General features: G+C 40.9%; 1 protein-coding gene across 2 annotated transcripts in view; it reads right to left on the bottom strand.

Annotated features, from left to right (window-relative positions):
* The window catches only part of LOC311229007 (dedicator of cytokinesis protein 9-like), a 502,654-nt gene that overhangs the window by 283,184 nt on the left and 191,865 nt on the right, over window positions 1–27,605 (bottom strand). For both annotated transcript variants that reach the window (XM_084314997.1, XM_084314998.1), the window contains exon 2: window positions 21,108–21,224. In XM_084314997.1, coding sequence (XP_084171123.1) covers window positions 21,108–21,224 — 117 coding nt within the window. The remainder of the gene's footprint in view (window positions 1–21,107; window positions 21,225–27,605) is intronic.

Raw genomic sequence — 27,605 nt, 5'->3', positions numbered from 1 at the left:
TGTAAAGGGTCTATAGGTTTTGGATGGAAGGGTCTATAGGTTTTGGATGGAAAAGTCTATAGGTTTTGGATAGTGTAAAGGGCCTATAGGTTTTGGATGGAAATGTCTATAGGTTTTGGATAGTGTAAAGGGTCTATAGGTTTTGGAAGGAAGGGTCTATAGGTTTTGGATAGTGTAAAGGGTCTATAGGTTTTGGATGGTGTAAAGGGTCTATAGGTTTTGGAAGGAAGGGTCTATAGGTTTTGGATAGTGTAAAGGGTCTATAGGTTTTGGAAGGAAGGGTCTATAGGTTTTGGATAGTGTAAAGGGTCTATAGGTTTTGGATAGTGTAAAGGGTCTATAGGTTTTGGAAGGAAGAGTCTATAGGTTTTGGATAGTGTAAAGGTTCTATAGGTTTTGGATAGTGTAAAGGTTCTATAGGTTTTGGATAGTGTAAAGGGTCTATATGTTTTGGATAGTGTAAAGGGTCTATAGGTTTTGGAAGGAAGGGTCTATAGGTTTTGGATAGTGTAAAGGTTCTATAGGTTTTGGAAGGAAGGGTCTATAGGTTTTGGATGGAAAGGTCTATAGGTTTTGGATAGTGTAAAGGGTCTATAGGTTTTGGATGGAAAGGTCTATAGGTTTTGGATAGTGTAAAGGGTCTATAGGTTTTGGATGGAAGGGTCTATAGGTTTTGGAAGGAAGGGTCTATAGGTTTTGGATAGTGTAAAGGTTCTATAGGTTTTGGATAGTGTAAAGGTTCTATAGGTTTTGGATAGTGTAAAGGGTCTATAGGTTTTGGATAGTGTAAAGGGTCTATAGGTTTTGGAAGGAAGGGTCTATAGGTTTTGGATAGTGTAAAGGTTCTATAGGTTTTGGATAGTGTAAAGGTTCTATAGGTTTTGGATAGTGTAAAGGGTCTATATGTTTTGGATAGTGTAAAGGTTCTATAGGTTTTGGATAGTGTAAAGGGTCTATAGGTTTTGGATAGTGTAAAGGTTCTATAGGTTTTGGATAGTGTAAAGGGTCTATAGGTTTTGGATAGTGTAAAGGGTCTATATGTTTTGGATAGTGTAAAGTGTCTATAGGTTTTGGATAGTGTAAAGGGTCTATAGGTTTTGGATAGTGTAAAGTGTCTATAGGTTTTGGATAGTGTAAAGGGTCTATAGGTTTTGGATAGTGTAAAGGGTCTATAGGTTTTGGATAGTGTAAAGGGTCTATAGGTTTTGGATAGTGTAAAGGGTCTATAGGTTTTGGATAGTGTAAAGGGTCTATAGGTTTTGGATAGTGTAAATGGTCTATAGGTTTTGGAAGGAAGGGTCTATAGGTTTTGGATGGAAAGGTCTATAGGTTTTGGATAGTGTAAAGGGTCTATAGGTTTTGGATGGAAAGGTCTATAGGTTTTGGATAGTGTAAAGGGTCTATAGGTTTTGGATGGAAGGGTCTATAGGTTTTGGATGGAAAAGTCTATAGGTTTTGGATAGTGTAAAGGGTCTATAGGTTTTGGATAGTGTAAAGGGCCTATATGTTTTGGATGGAAAGGTCTATAGGTTCTGGATAGTGTAAAGGGTCTATAGGTTTTGGAAGGAAGGGTCTATAGGTTTTGGATAGTGTAAAGGGTCTATAGGTTTTGGAAGGAAGGGTCTATATGTTTTGGATAGTGTAAAGGTTCTATAGGTTTTGGATAGTGTAAAGGTTCTATAGGTTTTGGATAGTGTAAAGGGTCTATAGGTTTTGGATAGTGTAAAGGGTCTATAGGTTTTGGAAGGAAGGGTATATAGGTTTTGGATAGTGTAAATGTTCTATAGGTTTTGGATAGTGTAAAGGTTCTATAGGTTTTGGAAGGAAGGGTCTATAGGTTTTGGATAGTGTAAATAGTCTATAGGTTTTGGATGGAAAGGTCTATAGGTTTTGGATAGTGTAAAGGGTCTATAGGTTTTGGATAGTGTAAAGTGTCTATAGGTTTTGGAAGGAAGGGTCTATAGGTTTTGGATAGTGTAAAGGGTCTATAGGTTTTGGATGGAGGTTTTCGATAGTGTAAAGGGTCTATAGGTTTTGGAAGGAAGGGTCTATAGGTTTTGGATAGTGTAAAGGGTCTATAGGTTTTGGATGGAAAGGTCTATAGGTTTTGGATAGTGTAAAGGGTCTATAGGTTTTGGAAGGAAGGGTCTATATGTTTTGGATAGTGTAAAGGTTCTATAGGTTTTGGATAGTGTAAAGGTTCTATAGGTTTTGGATAGTGTAAAGGGTCTATAGGTTTTGGATAGTGTAAAGGGTCTATAGGTTTTGGAAGGAAGGGTATATAGGTTTTGGATAGTGTAAATGTTCTATAGGTTTTGGATAGTGTAAAGGTTCTATAGGTTTTGGAAGGAAGGGTCTATAGGTTTTGGATAGTGTAAATGGTCTATAGGTTTTGGATGGAAAGGTCTATAGGTTTTGGATAGTGTAAAGGGTCTATAGGTTTTGGATAGTGTAAAGTGTCTATAGGTTTTGGAAGGAAGGGTCTATAGGTTTTGGATAGTGTAAAGGGTCTATAGGTTTTGGATGGAAAGGTCTATAGGTTTTGGATAGTGTAAAGGGTCTATAGGTTTTGGATGGAGGTTTTCGATAGTGTAAAGGGTCTATAGGTTTTGGAAGGAAGGGTCTATAGGTTTTGGATAGTGTAAAGGGTCTATAGGTTTTGGATGGAAAGGTCTATAGGTTTTGGATAGTGTAAAGGGTCTATAGGTTTTGGATGGAAGGGTCTTTAGGTTTTGGATGGAAAAGTCTATAGGTTTTGGATAGTGTAAAGGGCCTATAGGTTTTGGATGGAAAGGTCTATAGGTTTTGGATAGTGTAAAGGGTCTATAGGTTTTGGAAGGAAGGGTCTATAGGTTTTGGATAGTGTAAAGGGTCTATAGGTTTTGGATGGTGTAAAGGGTCTATAGGTTTTGGAAGGAAGGGACTATAGGTTTTGGATAGTGTAAAGGGTCTATAGGTTTTGGAAGGAAGGGTCTATAGGTTTTGGATAGTGTAAAGGGTCTATAGGTTTTGGATAGTGTAAAGGGTCTATAGGTTTTGGAAGGAAGGGTCTATAGGTTTTAGATAGTGTAAAGGTTCTATAGGTTTTGGATAGTGTAAAGGTTCTATAGGTTTTGGATAGTGTAAAGGGTCTATAGGTTTTGGATAGTGTAAAGGGTCTATAGGTTTTGGAAGGAAGGGTCTATAGGTTTTGGATAGTGTAAATGTTCTATAGGTTTTGGATAGTGTAAAGGGTCTATAGGTTTTGGATAGTGTAAAGTGTCTATAGGTTTTGGATAGTGTAAAGGGTATATAGGTTTTGGATAGTGTAAAGGGTCTATAGGTTTTGGAAGGAAGGGTCTATAGGTTTTGGATGGAAAGGTCTATAGGTTTTGGATAGTGTAAAGTGTCTATAGGTTTTGGATAGTGTAAAGGGTCTATAGGTTTTGGATAGTGTAAAGGGTCTATAGGTTTTGGAAGGAAGGGTCTATAGGTTTTGGATGGAAAGGTCTATAGGTTTTGGATAGTGTAAAGGGTCTATAGGTTTTGGATGGAAAGGTCTATAGGTTTTGGATAGTGTAAAGGGTCTATAGGTTTTGGATGGAAGGGTCTATAGGTTTTGGATGGAAAAGTCTATAGGTTTTGGATAGTGTAAAGGGTCTATAGGTTTTGGATAGTGTAAAGGGCCTATAGGTTTTGGATGGAAAGGTCTATAGGTTTTGGATAGTGTAAAGGGTCTATAGGTTTTGGAAGGAAGGGTCTATAGGTTTTGGATAGTGTAAAGGTTCTATAGGTTTTGGATAGTGTAAAGGTTCTATAGGTTTTGGATAGTGTAAAGGGTCTATAGGTTTTGGATAGTGTAAAGGGTCTATAGGTTTTGGAAGGAAGGGTCTATAGGTTTTGGATAGTGTAAAGGTTCTATAGGTTTTGGATAGTGTAAAGGTTCTATAGGTTTTGGATAGTGTAAAGGGTCTATAGGTTTTGGATAGTGTAAAGGGTCTATAGGTTTTGGATAGTGTAAAGGGTCTATAGGTTTTGGATAGTGTAAAGGGTCTATAGGTTTTGGATAGTGTAAAGTGTCTATAGGTTTTGGATAGTGTAAAGGGTCTATAGGTTTTGGATAGTGTAAAGGGTCTATAGGTTTTGGATAGTGTAAAGGGTCTATAGGTTTTGGATAGTGTAAAGGGTCTATAGGTTTTGGATAGTGTAAAGGGTCTATAGGTTTTGGATAGTGTAAATGGTCTATAGGTTTTGGAAGGAAGGGTATATAGGTTTTGGATGGAAAGGTCTATAGGTTTTGGATAGTGTAAAGGGTCTATAGGTTTTGGATGGAAAGGTCTATAGGTTTTGGATAGTGTAAAGGGTCTATAGGTTTTGGATGGAAGGGTCTATAGGTTTTGGATGGAAAAGTCTATAGGTTTTGGATAGTGTAAAGGGTCTATAGGTTTTGGATAGTGTAAAGGGCCTATAGGTTTTGGATGGAAAGGTCTATAGGTTTTGGATAGTGTAAAGGGTCTATAGGTTTTGGAAGGAATGGTCTATAGGTTTTGAATAGTGTAAAGGGTCTATAGGTTTTGGAAGGAAGGGTCTATAGGTTTTGGATAGTGTAAAGGTTCTATAGGTTTTGGATAGTGTAAAGGTTCTATAGGTTTTGGATAGTGTAAAGGGTCTATAGGTTTTGGATAGTGTAAAGGGTCTATAGGTTTTGGAAGGAAGGGTCTATAGGTTTTGGATAGTGTAAAGGTTCTATAGGTTTTGGATAGTGTAAAGGGTCTATAGGTTTTGGATAGTGTAAAGGGTCTATATGTTTTGGATAGTGTAAAGTGTCTATAGGTTTTGGATAGTGTAAAGGGTCTATAGGTTTTGGATAGTGTAAAGTGTCTATAGGTTTTGGATAGTGTAAAGGGTCTATAGGTTTTGGATAGTGTAAAGGGTCTATAGGTTTTGGATGGAAAGGTCTATAGGTTTTGGAAGGAAGGGTCTATAGGTTTTGGAAGGGTCTATAGGTTTTGGAAGGAAGGGTCTATAGGTTTTGGATGGAAAGGTCTATATGTTTTGGATAGTGTAAAGGGTCTATAGGTTTTGGATGGAAGGGTCTATAGGTTTTGGATGGAAAAGTCTATAGGTTTTGGATAGTGTAAAGGGCCTATAGGTTTTGGATGGAAAGGTCTATAGGTTTTGGATAGTGTAAAGGGTCTATAGGTTTTGGAAGGAAGGGTCTATAGGTTTTGGATAGTGTAAAGGGTCTATAGGTTTTGGATGGTGTAAAGGGTCTATAGGTTTTGGAAGGAAGGGTCTATAGGTTTTGGATAGTGTAAAGGGTCTATAGGTTTTGGAAGGAAGGGTCTATAGGTTTTGGATAGTGTAAAGGGTCTATAGGTTTTGGATAGTGTAAAGGGTCTATAGGTTTTGGAAGGAAGGGTCTATAGGTTTTGGATAGTGTAAAGGGTCTATAGGTTTTGGATAGTGTAAAGGGTCTATATGTTTTGGATAGTGTAAAGTGTCTATAGGTTTTGGATAGTGTAAAGGGTCTATAGGTTTTGGATAGTGTAAAGTGTCTATAGGTTTTGGATAGTGTAAAGGGTCTATAGGTTTTGGATAGTGTAAAGGGTCTATAGGTTTTGGATGGAAAGGTCTATAGGTTTTGGAAGGAAGGGTCTATAGGTTTTGGAAGGGTCTATAGGTTTTGGAAGGAAGGGTCTATAGGTTTTGGATGGAAAGGTCTATATGTTTTGGATAGTGTAAAGGGTCTATAGGTTTTGGATGGAAGGGTCTATAGGTTTTGGATGGAAAAGTCTATAGGTTTTGGATAGTGTAAAGGGCCTATAGGTTTTGGATGGAAATGTCTATAGGTTTTGGATAGTGTAAAGGGTCTATAGGTTTTGGAAGGAAGGGTCTATAGGTTTTGGATAGTGTAAAGGGTCTATAGGTTTTGGATGGTGTAAAGGGTCTATAGGTTTTGGAAGGAAGGGTCTATAGGTTTTGGATAGTGTAAAGGGTCTATAGGTTTTGGAAGGAAGGGTCTATAGGTTTTGGATAGTGTAAAGGGTCTATAGGTTTTGGATAGTGTAAAGGGTCTATAGGTTTTGGAAGGAAGAGTCTATAGGTTTTGGATAGTGTAAAGGTTCTATAGGTTTTGGATAGTGTAAAGGTTCTATAGGTTTTGGATAGTGTAAAGGGTCTATATGTTTTGGATAGTGTAAAGGGTCTATAGGTTTTGGAAGGAAGGGTCTATAGGTTTTGGATAGTGTAAAGGTTCTATAGGTTTTGGATAGTGTAAAGGTTCTATAGGTTTTGGATAGTGTAAAGGGTCTATAGGTTTTGGATAGTGTAAAGGTTCTATAGGTTTTGGATAGTGTAAAGGGTCTATAGGTTTTGGATAGTGTAAAGGGTCTATATGTTTTGGATAGTGTAAAGTGTCTATAGGTTTTGGATAGTGTAAAGGGTCTATAGGTTTTGGATAGTGTAAAGTGTCTATAGGTTTTGGATAGTGTAAAGGGTCTATAGGTTTTGGATAGTGTAAAGGGTCTATAGGTTTTGGATAGTGTAAAGGGTCTATAGGTTTTGGATAGTGTAAAGGGTCTATAGGTTTTGGATAGTGTAAATGGTCTATAGGTTTTGGAAGGAAGGGTCTATAGGTTTTGGATGGAAAGGTCTATAGGTTTTGGATAGTGTAAAGGGCCTATAGGTTTTGGATGGAAAGGTCTATAGGTTTTGGATAGTGTAAAGGGTCTATAGGTTTTGGAAGGAAGGGTCTATAGGTTTTGGATAGTGTAAAGGGTCTATAGGTTTTGGATGGTGTAAAGGGTCTATAGGTTTTGGAAGGAAGGGTCTATAGGTTTTGGATAGTGTAAAGGGTCTATAGGTTTTGGAAGGAAGGGTCTATAGGTTTTGGATAGTGTAAAGGGTCTATAGGTTTTGGATAGTGTAAAGGGTCTATAGGTTTTGGAAGGAAGGGTCTATAGGTTTTGGATAGTGTAAAGGTTCTATAGGTTTTGGATAGTGTAAAGGTTCTATAGGTTTTGGATAGTGTAAAGGGTCTATAGGTTTTGGATAGTGTAAAGGGTCTATAGGTTTTGGAAGGAAGGGTCTATAGGTTTTGGATAGTGTAAAGGTTCTATAGGTTTTGGATAGTGTAAAGGTTCTATAGGTTTTGGATAGTGTAAAGGGTCTATAGGTTTTGGATAGTGTAAAGGTTCTATAGGTTTTGGATAGTGTAAAGGGTCTATAGGTTTTGGATAGTGTAAAGGGTCTATATGTTTTGGATAGTGTAAAGTGTCTATAGGTTTTGGATAGTGTAAAGGGTCTATAGGTTTTGGATAGTGTAAAGGGTCTATAGGTTTTGGATAGTGTAAAGGGTCTATAGGTTTTGGATAGTGTAAAGGGTCTATAGGTTTTGGATAGTGTAAAGGGTCTATAGGTTTTGGATAGTGTAAATGGTCTATAGGTTTTGGAAGGAAGGGTCTATAGGTTTTGGATGGAAAGGTCTATAGGTTTTGGATAGTGTAAAGGGTCTATAGGTTTTGGATGGAAAGGTCTATAGGTTTTGGATAGTGTAAAGGGTCTATAGGTTTTGGATGGAAGGGTCTATAGGTTTTGGAAGGAAGGGTCTATAGGTTTTGGATAGTGTAAAGGTTCTATAGGTTTTGGATAGTGTAAAGGTTCTATAGGTTTTGGATAGTGTAAGATAGTGTACCATCAGGCTGCTAAACGAACAATGAATGAACACTACACAACAACAACCACCAAACACACATAGCGCACACATCCACACGCACACACTCACTTTAAACAAACACACTGTAGCACCCACTACACACACTTTATAGCACACACCCACTTTAAACAAACACACTGTAGCACCCACTCCCCACACTTTATATTTATGGATGAAGGATTGCACTACAACTCGTACACCTTACTGTAAATTGTACCTAAAATTGTACCTCATCCCATTTCTGCTTTGCACTAGATAGTACTGTACATTAGTACACTGCATAGTTGTGTATTGTATATTATATGGTAACTCAGAACATTGTACATATGTCTATACCGAACAACTGTGACCTCATTTTCTTCTTCTAAATTCATGCTATATTATGTTATTATGTTATTTGATACTATCTTGTCTAGCACAGTCTCTGGAGCGTAACAGTAAGAAGCATTTTGTATGAAAGTATTCTGTACTTCTGTATGACAACTATTAAAGAACTTGAACTTGAACTTGAACTAAAGGGTCTATAGGTTTTGGATAGTGTAAAGGGTCTATAGGTTTTGGAAGGAAGGGTCTATAGGTTTTGGATAGTGTAAAGGTTCTATAGGTTTTGGATAGTGTAAAGGTTCTATAGGTTTTGGATAGTGTAAAGGGTCTATATGTTTTGGATAGTGTAAAGGTTCTATAGGTTTTGGATAGTGTAAAGGGTCTATAGGTTTTGGATAGTGTAAAGGTTCTATAGGTTTTGGATAGTGTAAAGGGTCTATAGGTTTTGGATAGTGTAAAGGGTCTATATGTTTTGGATAGTGTAAAGTGTCTATAGGTTTTGGATAGTGTAAAGGGTCTATAGGTTTTGGATAGTGTAAAGTGTCTATAGGTTTTGGATAGTGTAAAGGGTCTATAGGTTTTGGATAGTGTAAAGGGTCTATAGGTTTTGGATAGTGTAAAGGGTCTATAGGTTTTGGATAGTGTAAAGGGTCTATAGGTTTTGGATAGTGTAAAGGGTCTATAGGTTTTGGATAGTGTAAATGGTCTATAGGTTTTGGAAGGAAGGGTCTATAGGTTTTGGATGGAAAGGTCTATAGGTTTTGGATAGTGTAAAGGGTCTATAGGTTTTGGATGGAAAGGTCTATAGGTTTTGGATAGTGTAAAGGGTCTATAGGTTTTGGATGGAAGGGTCTATAGGTTTTGGATGGAAAAGTCTATAGGTTTTGGATAGTGTAAAGGGTCTATAGGTTTTGGATAGTGTAAAGGGCCTATATGTTTTGGATGGAAAGGTCTATAGGTTCTGGATAGTGTAAAGGGTCTATAGGTTTTGGAAGGAAGGGTCTATAGGTTTTGGATAGTGTAAAGGGTCTATAGGTTTTGGAAGGAAGGGTCTATATGTTTTGGATAGTGTAAAGGTTCTATAGGTTTTGGATAGTGTAAAGGTTCTATAGGTTTTGGATAGTGTAAAGGGTCTATAGGTTTTGGATAGTGTAAAGGGTCTATAGGTTTTGGAAGGAAGGGTATATAGGTTTTGGATAGTGTAAATGTTCTATAGGTTTTGGATAGTGTAAAGGTTCTATAGGTTTTGGAAGGAAGGGTCTATAGGTTTTGGATAGTGTAAATAGTCTATAGGTTTTGGATGGAAAGGTCTATAGGTTTTGGATAGTGTAAAGGGTCTATAGGTTTTGGATAGTGTAAAGTGTCTATAGGTTTTGGAAGGAAGGGTCTATAGGTTTTGGATAGTGTAAAGGGTCTATAGGTTTTGGATGGAAAGGTCTATAGGTTTTGGATAGTGTAAAGGGTCTATAGGTTTTGGATGGAGGTTTTCGATAGTGTAAAGGGTCTATAGGTTTTGGAAGGAAGGGTCTATAGGTTTTGGATAGTGTAAAGGGTCTATAGGTTTTGGATGGAAAGGTCTATAGGTTTTGGATAGTGTAAAGGGTCTATAGGTTTTGGAAGGAAGGGTCTATATGTTTTGGATAGTGTAAAGGTTCTATAGGTTTTGGATAGTGTAAAGGGTCTATAGGTTTTGGATAGTGTAAAGGGTCTATAGGTTTTGGAAGGAAGGGTATATAGGTTTTGGATAGTGTAAATGTTCTATAGGTTTTGGATAGTGTAAAGGTTCTATAGGTTTTGGAAGGAAGGGTCTATAGGTTTTGGATAGTGTAAATGGTCTATAGGTTTTGGATGGAAAGGTCTATAGGTTTTGGATAGTGTAAAGGGTCTATAGGTTTTGGATAGTGTAAAGTGTCTATAGGTTTTGGAAGGAAGGGTCTATAGGTTTTGGATAGTGTAAAGGGTCTATAGGTTTTGGATGGAAAGGTCTATAGGTTTTGGATAGTGTAAAGGGTCTATAGGTTTTGGATGGAGGTTTTCGATAGTGTAAAGGGTCTATAGGTTTTGGAAGGAAGGGTCTATAGGTTTTGGATAGTGTAAAGGGTCTATAGGTTTTGGATGGAAAGGTCTATAGGTTTTGGATAGTGTAAAGGGTCTATAGGTTTTGGATGGAAGGGTCTATAGGTTTTGGATGGAAAAGTCTATAGGTTTTGGATAGTGTAAAGGGCCTATAGGTTTTGGATGGAAAGGTCTATAGGTTTTGGATAGTGTAAAGGGTCTATAGGTTTTGGAAGGAAGGGTCTATAGGTTTTGGATAGTGTAAAGGGTCTATAGGTTTTGGATGGTGTAAAGGGTCTATAGGTTTTGGAAGGAAGGGACTATAGGTTTTGGATAGTGTAAAGGGTCTATAGGTTTTGGAAGGAAGGGTCTATAGGTTTTGGATAGTGTAAAGGGTCTATAGGTTTTGGATAGTGTAAAGGGTCTATAGGTTTTGGAAGGAAGGGTCTATAGGTTTTAGATAGTGTAAAGGTTCTATAGGTTTTGGATAGTGTAAAGGTTCTATAGGTTTTGGATAGTGTAAAGGGTCTATAGGTTTTGGATAGTGTAAAGGGTCTATAGGTTTTGGAAGGAAGGGTCTATAGGTTTTGGATAGTGTAAATGTTCTATAGGTTTTGGATAGTGTAAAGGGTCTATAGGTTTTGGATAGTGTAAAGTGTCTATAGGTTTTGGATAGTGTAAAGGGTATATAGGTTTTGGATAGTGTAAAGGGTCTATAGGTTTTGGAAGGAAGGGTCTATAGGTTTTGGATGGAAAGGTCTATAGGTTTTGGATAGTGTAAAGTGTCTATAGGTTTTGGATAGTGTAAAGGGTCTATAGGTTTTGGATAGTGTAAAGGGTCTATAGGTTTTGGAAGGAAGGGTCTATAGGTTTTGGATGGAAAGGTCTATAGGTTTTGGATAGTGTAAAGGGTCTATAGGTTTTGGATGGAAAGGTCTATAGGTTTTGGATAGTGTAAAGGGTCTATAGGTTTTGGATGGAAGGGTCTATAGGTTTTGGATGGAAAAGTCTATAGGTTTTGGATAGTGTAAAGGGTCTATAGGTTTTGGATAGTGTAAAGGGCCTATAGGTTTTGGATGGAAAGGTCTATAGGTTTTGGATAGTGTAAAGGGTCTATAGGTTTTGGAAGGAAGGGTCTATAGGTTTTGGATAGTGTAAAGGTTCTATAGGTTTTGGATAGTGTAAAGGTTCTATAGGTTTTGGATAGTGTAAAGGGTCTATAGGTTTTGGATAGTGTACAGGGTCTATAGGTTTTGGAAGGAAGGGTCTATAGGTTTTGGATAGTGTAAAGGTTCTATAGGTTTTGGATAGTGTAAAGGTTCTATAGGTTTTGGATAGTGTAAAGGGTCTATAGGTTTTGGATAGTGTAAAGGGTCTATAGGTTTTGGATAGTGTAAAGGGTCTATAGGTTTTGGATAGTGTAAAGGGTCTATAGGTTTTGGATAGTGTAAAGTGTCTATAGGTTTTGGATAGTGTAAAGGGTCTATAGGTTTTGGATAGTGTAAAGTGTCTATAGGTTTTGGATAGTGTAAAGGGTCTATATGTTTTGGATAGTGTAAAGGGTCTATATGTTTTGGATAGTGTAAAGGGTCTATAGGTTTTGGATAGTGTAAAGGGTCTATAGGTTTTGGATAGTGTAAAGGGTCTATAGGTTTTGGATAGTGTAAATGGTCTATAGGTTTTGGAAGGAAGGGTATATAGGTTTTGGATGGAAAGGTCTATAGGTTTTGGATAGTGTAAAGGGTCTATAGGTTTTGGATGGAAAGGTCTATAGGTTTTGGATAGTGTAAAGGGTCTATAGGTTTTGGATGGAAGGGTCTATATGTTTTGGATGGAAAAGTCTATAGGTTTTGGATAGTGTAAAGGGTCTATAGGTTTTGGATAGTGTAAAGGGCCTATAGGTTTTGGATGGAAAGGTCTATAGGTTTTGGATAGTGTAAAGGGTCTATAGGTTTTGGAAGGAATGGTCTATAGGTTTTGGATAGTGTAAAGGGTCTATAGGTTTTGGAAGGAAGGGTCTATAGGTTTTGGATAGTGTAAAGGTTCTATAGGTTTTGGATAGTGTAAAGGTTCTATAGGTTTTGGATAGTGTAAAGGGTCTATAAGTTTTGGATAGTGTAAAGGGTCTATAGGTTTTGGAAGGAAGGGTCTATAGGTTTTGGATAGTGTAAAGGTTCTATAGGTTTTGGATAGTGTAAAGGTTCTATAGGTTTTGGATAGTGTAAAGGGTCTATAGGTTTTGGATAGTGTAAAGGGTCTATAGGTTTTGGATAGTGTAAAGGGTCTATAGGTTTTGGATAGTGTAAAGTGTCTATAGGTTTTGGATAGTGTAAAGGGTCTATAGGTTTTGGATAGTGTAAAGTGTCTATAGGTTTTGGATAGTGTAAAGGGTCTATAGGTTTTGGATAGTGTAAAGGGTCTATAGGTTTTGGATAGTGTAAAGGGTCTATAGGTTTTGGATAGTGTAAAGGGTCTATAGGTTTTGGATAGTGTAAAGGGTCTATAGGTTTTGGATAGTGTAAATGGTCTATATGTTTTGGAAGGAAGGGTCTATAGGTTTTGGATGGAAAGGTCTATAGGTTTTGGATAGTGTAAAGGGTCTATAGGTTTTGGATGGAAAGGTCTATAGGTTTTGGATAGTGTAAAGGGTCTATAGGTTTTGGATGGAAGGGTCTATAGGTTTTGGATGGAAAAGTCTATAGGTTTTGGATAGTGTAAAGGGTCTATAGGTTTTGGATAGTGTAAAGGGCCTATAGGTTTTGGATGGAAAGGTCTATAGGTTTTGGATAGTGTAAAGGGTCTATAGGTTTTGGAAGGAATGGTCTATAGGTTTTGGATAGTGTAAAGGGTCTATAGGTTTTGGAAGGAAGGGTCTATAGGTTTTGGATAGTGTAAAGGTTCTATAGGTTTTGGATAGTGTAAAGGTTCTATAGGTTTTGGATAGTGTAAAGGGTCTATAGGTTTTGGATAGTGTAAAGGGTCTATAGGTTTTGGAAGGAAGGGTCTATAGGTTTTGGATAGTGTAAAGGTTCTATAGGTTTTGGATAGTGTAAAGGTTCTATAGGTTTTGGAAGGAAGGGTCTATAGGTTTTGGATAGTGTAAAGGGTCTATAGGTTTTGGATGGAAAGGTCTATAGGTTTTGGATAGTGTAAAGGGTCTATAGGTTTTGGGTAGTGTAAAGTGTCTATAGGTTTTGGAAGGAAGGGTCTATAGGTTTTGGATAGTGTAAAGGGTCTATAGGTTTTGGATGGAAAGGTCTATAGGTTTTGGATAGTGTAAAGGGTCTATAGGTTTTGGATGGAAAGGTCTATAGGTTTTCGATAGTGTAAAGGGTCTATAGGTTTTGGAAGGAAGGGTCTATAGGTTTTGGAAGGAAGGGTCTATAGGTTTTGGATAGTGTAAAGGGTCTATAGGTTTTGGATGGAAAGGTCTATAGGTTTTGGAAGGAAGGGTCTATAGGTTTTGGAAGGAAGGGTCTATAGGTTTTGGAAGGTTTTGGATGGAAAGGTCTATAGGTTTTGGATAGTGTAAAGGGTCTATAGGTTGTTAGGAAGGGTCTATAGGTTTTGGATAGTGTAAAGGGCCTATAGGTTTTGGATGGAAAGGTCTATAGGTTTTGGATAGTGTAAAGGGTCTATAGGTTTTGGAAGGAAGGGTCTATAGGTTTTGGATAGTGTAAAGGGTCTATAGGTTTTGGATAGTGTAAATGGTCTATAGGTTTTGGAAGGAAGGGTCTATAGGTTTTGGATAGTGTAAAGGGTCTATAGGTTTTGGATAGTGTAAAGTGTCTATAGGTGTTGGAAGGAATGGTCTATAGGTTTTGGATAGTGTAAAGTGTATATAGGTTTTGGATAGTGTAAAGGGTCTATAGGTTTTGGATAGTGTAAAGGGCCTATAAGTTTTGGATGGAAAGGTCTATAGGTTTTGGATAGTGTAAAGGGTCTATATGTTTTGGATAGTGTAAAGGGTCTATAGGTTTTGGAAGGAAGGGTCTATAGGTTTTGGATAGTGTAAAGGTCCTATAGGTTTTGGATAGTGTAAAGGGTCTATAGGTTTTGGATAGTGTAAAGGTTCTATAGGTTTTGGATAGTGTAAAGGTTCTATAGGTTTTGGATAGTGTAAAGGGTCTATAGGTTTTGGATAGTGTAAATGTTCTATAGGTTTTAGATAGTGTAAAGGTTCTATAGGTTTTGGATAGTGTAAAGGGTCTATATGTTTTGGATAGTGTAAAGGGTCTATAGGTTTTGGATAGTGTAAAGTGTCTATAGGTTTTGGAAGGAAGGGTCTATAGGTTTTGGATAGTGTAAAGGGTCTATAGGTTTTGGATAGTGTAAAGGGTCTATAGGTTTTGGATAGTGTAAAGGGTCTATAGGTTTTGGATGGAAGGGTCTATAGGTTTTGGATAGTGTAAAGTGTCTATAGGTTTTGGAAGGAATGGTCTATAGGTTTTGGATAGTGTAAAGGGTCTATAGGTTTTGGATAGTGTAAAGGGTCTATAGGTTTTGGATAGTGTAAAGGGTCTATAGGTTTTGGATAGTGTAAAGGGTCTATAGGTTTTGGAAGGAAGGGTCTATAGGTTTTGGATAGTGTAAAGGGTCTATAGGTTTTGGAAGGAAGGGTCTATAGGTTTTGGATAGTGTAAAGGGTCTATAGGTTTTGGATAGTGTAAAGGGTCTATAGGTTTTGGAAGGAAGGGTCTATAGGTTTTGGATAGTGTAAATGGTCTATAGGTTTTGGAAGGAAGGGTCTATAGGTTTTGGATAGTGTAAAGGGTCTATAGGTTTTGGATAGTGTAAAGGGTCTATAGGTTTTGGATAGTGTAAAGGGTCTATAGGTTTTGGATATTGTAAAGGGTCTATAGGTTTTGGAAGGAAGGTTCTATAGGTTTTGGATAGTGTAAAGGTTCTATAGGTTTTGGATAGTGTAAAGGGTCTATAGGTTTTGGATAGTGTAAAGGTTCTATAGGTTTTGGATAGTGTAAAGGTTCTATAGGTTTTGGATAGTGTAAATGGTCTATAGGTTTTGGATAGTGTAAAGGGTCTATAGGTTTTGGATAGTGTAAAGTGTCTATAGGTTTTGGAAGGAAGGGTCTATAGGTTTTGGATAGTGTAAAGGGTCTATAGGTTTTGGATAGTGTAAAGGGTCTATAGGTTTTGGATAGTGTAAAGTGTCTATAGGTTTTGGAAGGAAGGGTCTATAGGTTTTGGATAGTGTAAAGGGTTTATAGGTTTTGGAAGGAAGGGTCTATAGGTTTTGGATAGTGTAAAGGGTCTATAGGTTTTGGAAGGAAGGGTCTATAGGTTTTGGATAGTGTAAAGGGTCTATAGGTTTTGGATAGTGTAAAGGGTCTATAGGTTTTTGAAGGAAGGGTCTATAGGTTTTGGATAGTGTAAAGGGTCTATAGGTTTTGGAAGGAAGGGTCTATAGATTTTGGATAGTGTAAAGGGTCTATAGGTTTTGGAAGGAAGGGTCTATAGGTTTTGGATAGTGTAAAGGGTCTATAGGTTTTGGATAGTGTAAATGGTCTATAGGTTTTGGATAGTGTAAAGGGTCTATAGGTTTTGGATAGTGTAAAGGTTCTATAGGTTTTGGATAGTGTAAAGGGTCTATAGGTTTTGGATAGTGTAAAGGGTCTATAGGTTTTGGATAGTGTAAAGTGTCTATAGGTTTTGGATAGTGTAAAGGGTCTATAGGTGTTGGATAGTGTAAAGGGTCTATAGGTTTTGGATAGTGTAAAGGTTCTATAGGTTTTGGAAGGAAGGGTCTATAGGTTTTGGATAGTGTAAAGGGTCTATAGGTTTTGGATAGTGTAAAGGTTCTAATCTATAGGTTTAGGAAGGAAGGGTCTATAGGTTTTGGATAGTGTAAAGGGTCTATAGCAGGGGTAGGCAACCATAGGCACGCAGGGGCATTTTCATAGGCACAGGGGACAGCATTAAAATATATATATATATATATATATATATATATATATATATATATATATATATATAAAAAAATTGCTTTGAAATATTATAGTGAAATATTTTGCACTGTTGTCGCATTTATCTTGTTGAAATCCTCCCACAGGTTCTTTTTACTACCACATATTTAATTGAGACCCTTTATTTGTTTATTATTTCAATTTAGCTGGAAATACATTGCTACATCATTCAGTAACATTTGCAGAGCCTTATAACAAAAACATTATTACGGTCACTGTAACTGAGGGGTACAATTCCCTGACTGTATTGATAAGTATGGTATCATTAAACCACTACCGCTTTATGTACTTTAACTACTGGCCACACAGTACATGATATAGATATGATGAACACTTTCCCACCATGAAACCAAGTCCACACAAATGTATCCGTCGAATATTTAATATATAGCAAAGGGTATATACAACGTTCACGTAATGACATTTATGATTTGAATGCACTTGTAAGGCAAATGAGTATTCGTAGGCAAATCAACATTGAATGTCCAATCTCTGGTTACGCAGGAAGCAAGTATACAACCTGGTTCTTTAGGGAACTATAGCGATGGTACTTAATGATTATAGCTGGATATACTAAAGGGGGGTCCTGCTGGTTGTAAGTCAGTAGGGGGGGCGGTTAGGAGAGCCGCCGGCGATATCCCATCTGGCCAACGATTTCTTGGGAGAATTCAGAGTGCTGAACACGGTGCCCACAGAACCTTGGTCCACAGATGAATACAGTTGGGCCCTCTTGTAGACGGTAGCTGCCGGTCCACAACGAAGAGACGTGAGGCGACCTCACTCGGGGTAGAGCGCCGTCTCACCTGGACTCCTCTCGGGGGGTAGTTCCAACACTCACCAGTGTTGGCTGTTATCCATGGCATAAATCAAAGCACCCAAAGCAAGTAGATAATCCAAGCCGTGTAGGGCTCGCCGTCGTCCGGGTAAGGTAATCCAATGTGCAGGTCCACTCGTCCTAGCCCAGAACTCCTCGGATGAAAGCACCACACGTGGTCTGCCCAGCCTGGTTAAGACTCTAGATAACGCGAGGAAACGATGGGGGTACTACTCACTGTATAACTCTAACCGAACGATGCACCATACATAATAGACTATTATTAACTTAATAGAAATACGTCCCACTCGACGGTATAGTGCCAAACTATGACAATTCAACTATTAATCCACACGATGTCTCAATGCCATTCTGAGGCCAAGTTGACCATACTGCACCACACGTGTATCGTGGGTGAGGCTTAACGTCTTGCCACTAGGTTGGAGGGTAAAGAACTAAGGGCTAAGGGACTAAAAAGAAAGTTCTACTTTACTTGCGCCATATATATATGCGCTGTGAACAAATAGTACCATTCGTATTTCGCCAGACGTATTCCTACGCGGAACCGGGCTAGTAACGACATGTTCGTCGGCACGATTGAACTTGAACCAAGGGGCTTGGCTGCTGGCGCCAAGTTCTTGTCCAATGAGAGAATGAAACTATTATGGGCTGTTAGTAGACTAAAGGGATATTCAGTGTATATGTACAAGGAATATACAAGGGATATCAAACGATATACAAATACTATTAAATATATATCCATAAATAAATATATATATTCGGTTTAATCTGATCCTTCACAACAGTCACCATTGTGACCAGTGGGATTAATCAACAAATTGTATTATTTATTTTTCTATTTCATTGAACATTGCACATGTTAAAAGCCATTTTTTTACTCAAAATGTGAGTATTACCAAGTCAACTTGTGTTCTTAAAACAATGACAATAAACAGTTTTATTAGGTTGAAATAATGTGGTTGTGTACTTATTATTCTGTTAACTTATTATGGATTGAAAACTGAAAACCTTAATGCACAGTAACTGAACTCAATATTTTTAAGTTCTGGTAACTTATTATTATAATTTTTTTTACAGTGTAGTATTGCGATCAATCAAAACTTATTTACACGATATACCTCACATTCACCCTCCATTCACATCCTGGTGTTCTCCTGGTGTTCTCCATTAGGCCTGTAGGTGGAGCTATGACAGCATACGTACAGTGTGTGATGTGTCCAAAAATGAATGGGCAAATGTGAGTGAAATGGTCGCACTGTATGCAGCTGTTTGTCTACATTGCACCCCCCCCCCCCCCCAACTCAGATTTAGGGTTGATACAACCATCATAATAATATTGTTAATAATAACAATAACAATAATGATGTAATAATGTAAAAATTATCATTAAAAAGACCTGATTATGAGAAGAAAAAAATTATGATGCATGGAATATTGTTGAGTCACACTAGTTACAACTATATTTCAAACAGGCACTCCATGTCAAAAAGGTTGCTGACCCCTGGTCTATAGGTTTTGGAAGGCAGAATAATCCAAAAGGAACTGTAAACAATCACATGACTGTATATTAACAATTAGAGTAATCCCATGGATTATGTTGCCGACTACAATTTGAAGGCAGTCCCGACTACAGAGTAACAAAATAATCCTTAATTCAATATGACTGCTTCAGTGCTCTTCATCTTGCTCTGTGGGAACAGGGTGGAAAGGCATCCCAACCAGAGCATGACATAAGAGCAAAATGGCCGTGTGAATTATGGTCAATGTCAGACACACTTATTGATCAGACATTCCTAGCAGTTCTGGAGTTCTGCAGCCGCTAGTTCTCCGGCTGCTGGCAGCGCTCCCTGCCCGCGGTTGTAAGAGGCAGAATGAGCCAAGTAGACAGATGACGCCCGACGCTTCCCTCTTGCCACAAGCACAGAGGGATGTAAAACAAATGTGCCCTGTGCTAGCGACCCGGGCGCGTCTATTCGAATACCAACAGAGTTGTGCGTTTTGCAAATCTGATTGGCCGTTTCTGGTCATGTGACATGTGCGCCCAATCGCGTGACGAGCTGTGTCTTTGCCCATTTCCGCGTCGAACAGCCTGCAAACGACCTAACGCCTAGTTTATCACTGGTTAAGCTTAGGAGACTCTTTCGCAGTTGGTTAAGGTTAGAGTTTGGAATCAGGGCTGGCGTTCTATCGCCCTTCTCTAAGACAAACTCTAACCTTAACCAACTTCGAAAGAGTGCCTAAGCTTAACCGGCGAAAGAACTTGCCGTCACACGATTGGTGCCCATGTCACATGACCAGAAACGTCAGTGGCCAATCAGATTCGCAAAACACACAACTCCGTTGGTATTCGAATATAGGCGACCCGGGCCTGGCCCGAACCCCGGAGGGGAAGAGTGCAAAGACCCCGACCAAACACGACAAATAAAACAAAGTGGGAGAGAGGAGGACTGACGCCGCTGGGCAGATAACAGCAAAGAGAAGGTTAGTACCAGTACCAATGTGGAGAAAGCTGATCCACACGAGGACACACGTACACGGTAGGGCTGGGCGATAAAACGATAACGATAATTATCGCAATATATTTCAATAATCGATAATAAAAATAATATCGATAAGTTGCCTACAACTTAAAGTGATGGCTTTGCTTGTCCAAATGACCATACTGACCAAATTGAGATTTATTTTTCTCTTATCCATTTATTTTGTTTGCTTTCTAATTTAAAATACAGTTTGAAACCGTCTGTACACAGTAGGCTATGTGTGCTAGCAGAGCTAGTCTCCAGTCACGGTGCACATGTGTGGTGGTTTGTTCACCAAAAAAAGCGCCAAAAGATAGAAAATAAACTAGCAGAGCCAGAACTGTTCAACTCCCCTGGAGCCACAGCCAGCAGAGAAGCCGGTTTAGTTTAGCTTTTAAACCAGCTGCAGCGTGTGAGGGGCTGTAACACTAAAGGCAACGACAAAGAATTGCTGCAAAATAAACATACATTTGTTGTTTAAATAATAATAAATAAAATTAAATTCTTTTTTTAATGATTAACACTTTGATTGCCATGGTTAAATTCATGATATACCATCCCTTGCCAGCTCTATTTAACATGGAGAAGTTCCCCTTCTTTGCAGGGCTATAACTTTTTTAATTCTATTGCTAGATTGCCATTATTAGGGCCCATTCAATGTCCTATATGTATTGTTCATGGTGTAGCAACGTTAAACTTTTTCATTCACATATTCATACTAAAATATGGTCTAAAGTATAAGTTTGTTTTCATCTCTTTCTGCAGCTTTCTCCAGAACGTGATTTATAGCCCCAAATGCATTATATTGATGATGAAATACAGTTTGATAGCGATCTGTGCCAGATAATAAATTTCAACTGGACGTGGTTCTGGAAGTTACTACACGTCATCTGATGTTGACCGGATGGGCGAGGGGGCGTTTATAATTCCGTGGGCAATTTATACCATTTATCTAATGTGGGTCATATGTTCATCATAGCAGTTAGTATAGAAGACGTTAGAAAATAACGCTGAATCTTACCGTGGCTTCCTCGCGCCGCTGGCAGATGAGCGTGGAACAGAATTTTTTCCATTATGGGATGTCGAAATACCCGATCTATTTCCAGGTTGTATAATAGTATATACGTCCAAATCATGTTGTTTTTTCGAGTTATTTCCACCGATCGATGTTCACTGTGTGAAGACAGAGTCTCTCTAACATTAGCGAGTGCCCGGACCCCATATGGAGTGAGTCCTGCCGGTTCAAAGGTTGACATCCGGTTTCGATCTGCCACCAGATGGCTCTCTTGAACCGCTAGAGGGTTGAGAGGAGATCAGCACTGTGTGTCAAGGCTGCGGAGGGGAAATATGATTTCGATCACAGATTTTTGAAATATTGCTATCAAAGACGAATTACGGCGTCCTCGGCAACTTGAGCATGGCGGGGAATGACGAGTTCCGGCGTTTTCGGCAGTTAAAGTGTTAATTATATATAAATAAATATATATAAATATAAATAAATATAAATTATATAATTTTTTTTGAATAATTATCGATATCGAACGATATGAAAAATGTTATCGTGATATATCATGATAACATTTTTGGCCATATCGCCCAGCCCTAGTACACGGCGCTACACTGCTGAGCCTGGAGCGAGGAGAGTTGTGGTCGGCGTGAGACTAGAGACTAGAGACGTGAGACTAGAAACTGACCTGGAAGTCCTCCAGGGGGAACTGCAGCATGTCTCGGAGGACATCGCTGAGGATCTGGGTCTTCCTCTGGACCAGAACGTTCTCATACTCCAACGGCTCCACCACCTTGGGCTTCACCTGGGAGACACGGAGGAAACATCGTTAGTACCACACAGTTATTAGTCCAGGTTAGTCGTCTGGGATCTCTACTGCGAGCGAGGGAGAGCCGGTAGAGACATCAGCAGCACATTCACTTATAGGCAGAACAACAGGATAAGATAAGATGATCCTTTATTGGTCCCATTGGGGAAATTCTGGTGTCAAAGCAGCATGGGGTGAATGAATGAAAACTTTATTTAACAGATTGCAGAATAGGTACAATACAGTACAGCTCAATACATACAATTGTTAAGATATGCAGACCAGAGAAAGACGTTTGTCTTGTTTACATCAGGGTCCCCCAGGGGGGGGGGGGACAGGTGGGGGATGCATAGCTTCACAGTACAAATACAATATAGTAATAAATATAATAATAAAGTAATATAAAAAAAAGTAATATAAAATAGTAATATAAAAGTACAAACACAAGATAGTCCAGTGGTGAGAGTCCAGTGGTATGAGTCTCTAGTCGGTGATGTAGTTGCCTTAAATATACCGTAATTCCTCTAATAGTGACCGGTATTCAATTACAAGCCGGGTCTCTATTAATGGCCGGGTGCGCTCTTGAGCTAAGCAATTATAAGCCGACCTCCTAATACAAGCCGGGTTACTAATATACTGAGCTGCATACTGAGCTGCTAAGGTAAAGTTACTTGATTTCACTTTGAAAATGTTGAAATGACCAGTGACCACCTGTAATTGCACTGTTTACTATTTCATACAGTACTTGGTTTCAATAAATGAACCCAGTACATTGTACTGGGTTCAAACTGACACAAAATGTTGATTTATTCATTATGATCCGTTTGAAAATTAGAAATATAGGCCTCTCTCTTATACATGCCTCCTCCTAATAAAAGCCTGGTACCCGCTACAGTTTAAGCAAATACAAGCCCGGGTCACTATTAGAGGAATTACGGTAGGCTAGTTAGTTGCTAGTTGGGCTAGTTAGTTATCTTAGATATAGGCTAGTTAGTTTCTAGTTAGGCTAGGATAGGATACATGTAGATATTTCAGAGGGGGAGAGAGAGAGAGAGAAGGAGAGAGATTCACAACATATTTTTAGACCAAAGACGGTACTGGGACAGATCAAATGCGGATTTAATTATGTGGTAGGAACAGTTCATAACTTTTATGATGGGTCACGCACGCACGCATCCCTGGGATGTCTGGATTTCCAAATGGATCAACGCCCCAACGTTTCTAAAGCTCAGGAACAGGGACCAGTGGCAGTGTCTTAGGCTAGTTAGCTGCCTTAAATATAGGCTAGTTAGCTGCCTTAGATATAGACTAGTTAGCTGCCTTAGATATAGGCTAGTTAGCTGCCTTAGATATAGGCTAGTTAGCTGCCTTAGATATAGGCTAGTTAGCTGCCTTAGATATAGGCTAGTTAGCTGCCTTAGATATAGGCTAGTTAGCTGCCTTAGATATAGGCTAGTTAGCTGCCTTCGATATAGGCTAGTTAGCTGCCTTAGATATAGGCTAGTTAGCTGCCTTCGATATAGGCTAGTTAGCTGCCTTAGATATAGGCTAGTTAGCTGCCTTAGATATAGACTAGTTAGCTGCCTTAGATATAGGCTAGTTAGCTGCCTTAGATATAGGCTAGTTAGCTGCCTTATATATAGGCTAGTTAGCTGCCTTAGATATAGGCTAGTTAGCTGCCTTAGATATAGGCTAGTTAGCTGCCTTAGATATAGGCTAGTTAGCTGCCTTAGATATAGGCTAGTTAGCTGCCTTCGATATGGGCTAGTTAGCTGCCTTAGATATAGGCTAGTTAGTACCTAGTTGGGCTAGTTAGCTGCCTTAGATATAGGCTAGTTAGTTGCTAGTTAGCTGCCTTAAATATAGACTAGTTAGTTGCTAGTTGGGCTAGTTAGCTGCCTTAGATATAGGCTAGTTAGCTGCCTTAAATATAGACTAGTTAGTTGCTAGTTGGGCTAGTTAGCTGCCTTATATATAGGCTAGTTAGCTGATAGTTAGCTGCCTTAAATATAGACTAGTTAGTTGCTAGTTGGGCTAGGTAATTGCCTTATATATAGGCTAGTTAGTTGCTTGTTAGTTGCCTTAGATATAGGCTATTTTAGTTTCAGCGTCAGGGGTGGAACTAGTCCAACACTTCTAGTTAGTCTAAAGTCAAAGACGAGGCCATTGGGTAGTGGGCTAATAACATGCCCAAACTGTATTAGTATCATATAAATATTATGTAAGCAGGCTCATCAGCTGACAGTATCATTGCTTGCTGGTCACAGAGACCAAAAAACAACACCTTTCCGTTTAGCTCCCCAACACAACAACAGGTTTGAGAAACAACTGCCCTATAACTTTATAATAGCGCTAAGAGACTCATGTCAGAATCAGATTGTGAAAAGATGAATGCATTTTCTTTTCATATCATCACAGATTGAATGTTTAAGAACATATTTACTGTAACAGCTATAGTATCTCTAAATAGTAAAGGCTTTTGTTTAAAAAAGGCAGTTTGTGACACCTAGTACCTGACGGCCAAGGTGTGTTAAGAATGCAGCCACACTTTAGATTGATTGGATTTTCTCCGTTTTTCTCTGCTCTCTGATGATTTGAGATTTAACTAGATTCAAGTAAGCATATCTTCTTCAAATATTTTAATTGCAAATGTATGACACATCATTTGAAAGCTTACATTCTGTACTCTCATAATCTGTAAAAAATCGGGGAAATGACAGAGGGAGACTGCTGGGCTCGGTCACACACACACACACACACATATGTGTGTGTGCCCTGACCCTGAGGAACACAGTGGTCGACAAGCTGCAAAGTTATTAATAAATAGCTATACTGGCAGCTTCCAAAGTTGACGGATGACTATTTTATTTGATTTTTCATCTCTATTTAGTCATGTGTGCATTCTCCAGTGAGGTTACGGTAAGGGTAAGATACGATAAGGTTAGGTTTGTTTGTTTGTTACAGTTTGATGAGTTGTGGTTCTGCTACCCGGGTTGTGTGTATGCTTCTACAACAGAACTTCGTTTCCGCGTTCGAGTTTTGCGCTCTGATTGGCCAGGTCATGTGACATGTGCGCCAATCGTGGGACAGCAAGTTCTGTGCCTATTTCCGGGTCTAACAGCCTGCAAACTACCTGGCGTTCTATCGCCATGCTCTAAGACAAACTCTAACCTTAACCAACTTCGAAAGAGCGCCTAAAGTAAGGAGAGAGAGAGGGGGGGGGGGGTCTGGGGGAAGTCCACACAGAACCAGGAGTAAGGAGGAGAGAGAGAGAGGGGGGAGGTCTGGGGGAAGTCCACACAGAACCAGGAGTAAAGAGAGAGAGAGGGGGAGGTCTGGGGGAAGTCCACACAGAACCAGGAGTAAGGAGAGAGAGAGAGGGGGGAGGTCTGGGGGAAGTCCACACAGAACCAGGAGTAAGGAGAGAGAGAGAGAGAGGGGGGGAGGTTCTGGGGGAAGTCACACAGAACCAGGAGTAAGGAGAAGAGAGAGAGGGGGGAGGTCTGGGGGAAGTCCACACAGAACCAGGAGTAAGGAGAGAGAGAGAGAGAGGGGGGAGGTCTGGGGGAAGTCCACACAGAACCAGGAGTAAGGAGAGAGAGAGAGAGAGGGGGGAGGGTCTGGGGGAAGTCCACACAGAACCAGGAGTAAGGAGAGAGAGAGAGAGGGGGAGGTCTGGGGGAAGTCCACACATAACCAGGAGTAAGGAGAGAGAGGGGGGAGGTCTGGGGGAAGTCCACACAGAACCAGGAGTAAGGAGAGAGAGAGAGAGAGAGAGAGAGAGAGAGAGAGAGGGGAGGTCTGGGGGGAAGTCCACACAGAACCAGGAGTAAGGAGAGAGAGAGAGGGGGGGGGGGGTTTGGGGGGAAGTCCACACAGAACCAGGAGTAAGGAGAGAGAGGGGGGGAGGGGGGAGGTCTGGGGGAAGTCCACACAGAACCAGGAGTAAGGAGAGAGAGAGAGAGAGAGAGGGGGGAGGTCTGGGGGAAGTCCACACAGAACCAGGAGTAAGGAGAGAGAGAGAGGGGGGAGGTCTGGGAAGTCCACACAGAACCAGGAGTAAGGAGAGAGAGAGAGGGGGGAGGTCTGGGGGAAGTCCACACAGAACCAGGAGTAAGGAGAGAGAGAGAGGGGGAGGTCTGAGGGAAGGTCCACACAGAACCAGGAGTAAGGAGAGAGAGGGGGGGAGGTCTGGGGGAAGTCCACACAGAACCAAGAGTAAGGAGAGAGAGAGGGGGGAGGTCTGGGGAAGTCCACACAGAACCAGGAGTAAGGAGAGAGAGAGGGGGGGGGGAGGTCTGGGGGAAGTCCACACAGAACCAGGAGTAAGGAGAGAGAGAGAGGGGGGAGGTCTGGGGGAAGTCCACACAGAACCAGGAGTAAGGAGAAAGAGAGAGAGGGGGAGGTCTGGGGGAAGTCCACACAGAACCAGGAGTAAGGAGAGAGAGAGAGGGGGGGAGGGGGGAGGTCTGGGGGAAGTCCACACAGAACCAGAGTAAGGAGAGAGAGAGAGGGGGGGAGGTCTGGGGGAAGTCCACACAGAACCAGGATTAAGGAGAGAGAGAGAGGGGGGAAGTCTGGGGAAGTCCACACAGAACCAGGAGTAAGGAGAGAGAGAGAGAGGGGGGAGGTCTGGGGAAGTCCACACAGAACCAGGAGTAAGGAGAGAGATAGAGAGAGAGAGGGGGAGGTCTGGGGGAAGTCCACACAGAACCAGGGAGTAAGGAGAGAGAGAGGGGGGGAGGTCTGGGGGAAGTCCACACAGAACCAGGAGTAAGGAGAGAGAGAGAGAGGGGGGAGGTCTGGGGAAGTCCACACAGAACCAGGAGTAAGGAGAGAGAGAGAGGGGGGAGGTCTGGGGGAAGTCCACACAGAACCAGGAGTAAGGAGAGAGAGAGGGATAGAGGGGGGGAGGTCTGGGGGAAGTCCACACAGAACCAGGAGTAAGGAGAGAGAGAGAGAGAGAGAGAGAGAGAGGGGGGAGGTCTGGGGGAAGTCCACACAGAACCAGGAGTAAGGAGAGAGAGAGGGGGGAGGTCTTGGGGAAGTCCAGACAGAACCAGGAGTAAGGAGAGAGAGAGGGGGGAGGTCTGGGGGAAGTCCACACAGAACCAGGAGTAAGGAGAGAGAGAGAGAGAGAGAGAGAGAGGGGGAGGTCTGGGGGAAGTCCACACAGAACCAGGAGTAAGGAGAGAGAGAGAGGGGGGGAGGTCTGGGGGAGTCCACACAGAACCAGGAGTAAGGAGAGATAGAGGGGGGAGGTCTGGGGAAGTCCACACAGAACCAGAGTAAGGAGAGAGAGAGAGGGGGCAGGTCTGGGGGAAGTCCACACAGAACCAGGAGTAAGGAGAGAGAGAGGGGGGGGAGGTCTGGGGGAAGTCCACACAGAACCAGGAGTAAGGAGGAGAGAGAGGGAGGTCTGGGGGAAGTCCACACAGAACCAGGAGTAAGGAGAGAGAGAGGGGGGGAGGTCTGGGGGAAGTCCACACAGAACCAGAGTAAGGAGAGAGAGAGGGGGGAGGTCTGGGGAAGTCCACACAGAACCAGGGAGTAAGGAGAGAGAGAGAGGGGGGAGGTCTGGGGGAAGTCCACACAGAACCAGGAGTAAGGAGAGAGAGGGGAGGGGGGGTCTTGGGGAAGTCCACACAGAACCAGGAGTAAGAGAGAGAGAGAGAGAGGGGGGAGGTCTGGGGAGAGTCCACACAGAACCAGGAGTAAGGAGAGAGGAGAGAGGGGGAGGTCTGGGGGAAGTCCACACAGAACCAGGAGTAAGGAGAGAGAGAGAGAGAGAGAGAGAGAGAAGAGAGAGAGAGAGAGAGAGAGAGAGAGAGAGAGAGAGAGAGAGAGAGAGAGAGAGAGAGAGAGAGAGAGAGAGAGAGAGAGAGAGAGAGAGGGGGAGGTCTGGGGAAAGTCCACACAGTACCAGGAGTAAGGAGAGAGATAGAGAGAGGGGGGAGGTCTGGGGGAGGGTCTGGGGGAAGTCCACACAGAACCAGGAGTAAGGAGAGAGAGAGAGAGAGAGAGGAGAGAGAGAGAAAGAGAGAGAGAGAGAGAGAGAGAGAGAGAGAGAGAGAGAGAGAGAGGAGAGAGAGAGAGATAGAGAGGATAGAGAGATGAGAGAGAGAGAGGAGAGAGAAGAGAGGTCTGGGGGAAGTCCACACAGAACCAGGAGTAAGGAGAGAGAGAGAGAGGAGGGGGAGGTCTGGGGGGAAGTCCACACAGAACCAGGAGTAAGTGAGAGAGAGAGGGGGGGGAGAGAGGGGGGGAGGTCTGGGGGAAGTCCACACAGAACCAGGAGTAATGAGAGAGAGAGGGGGGAGGTCTGGGGAAGTCCACACAGAACCAGGAGTAAGGAGAGAGAGAGGGGGGGAGGTCTGG

This window comes from Notolepis coatsorum, assembly GCF_963971535.1.
Source record: "Notolepis coatsorum genome assembly, chromosome: 5".
In the NCBI taxonomy this organism is placed as follows: Eukaryota; Metazoa; Chordata; class Actinopteri; order Aulopiformes; family Paralepididae; genus Notolepis; species Notolepis coatsorum.
Note: the sequence above shows the minus strand (reverse complement) of the source record. Positions and strands in the feature narration are given on the sequence as shown.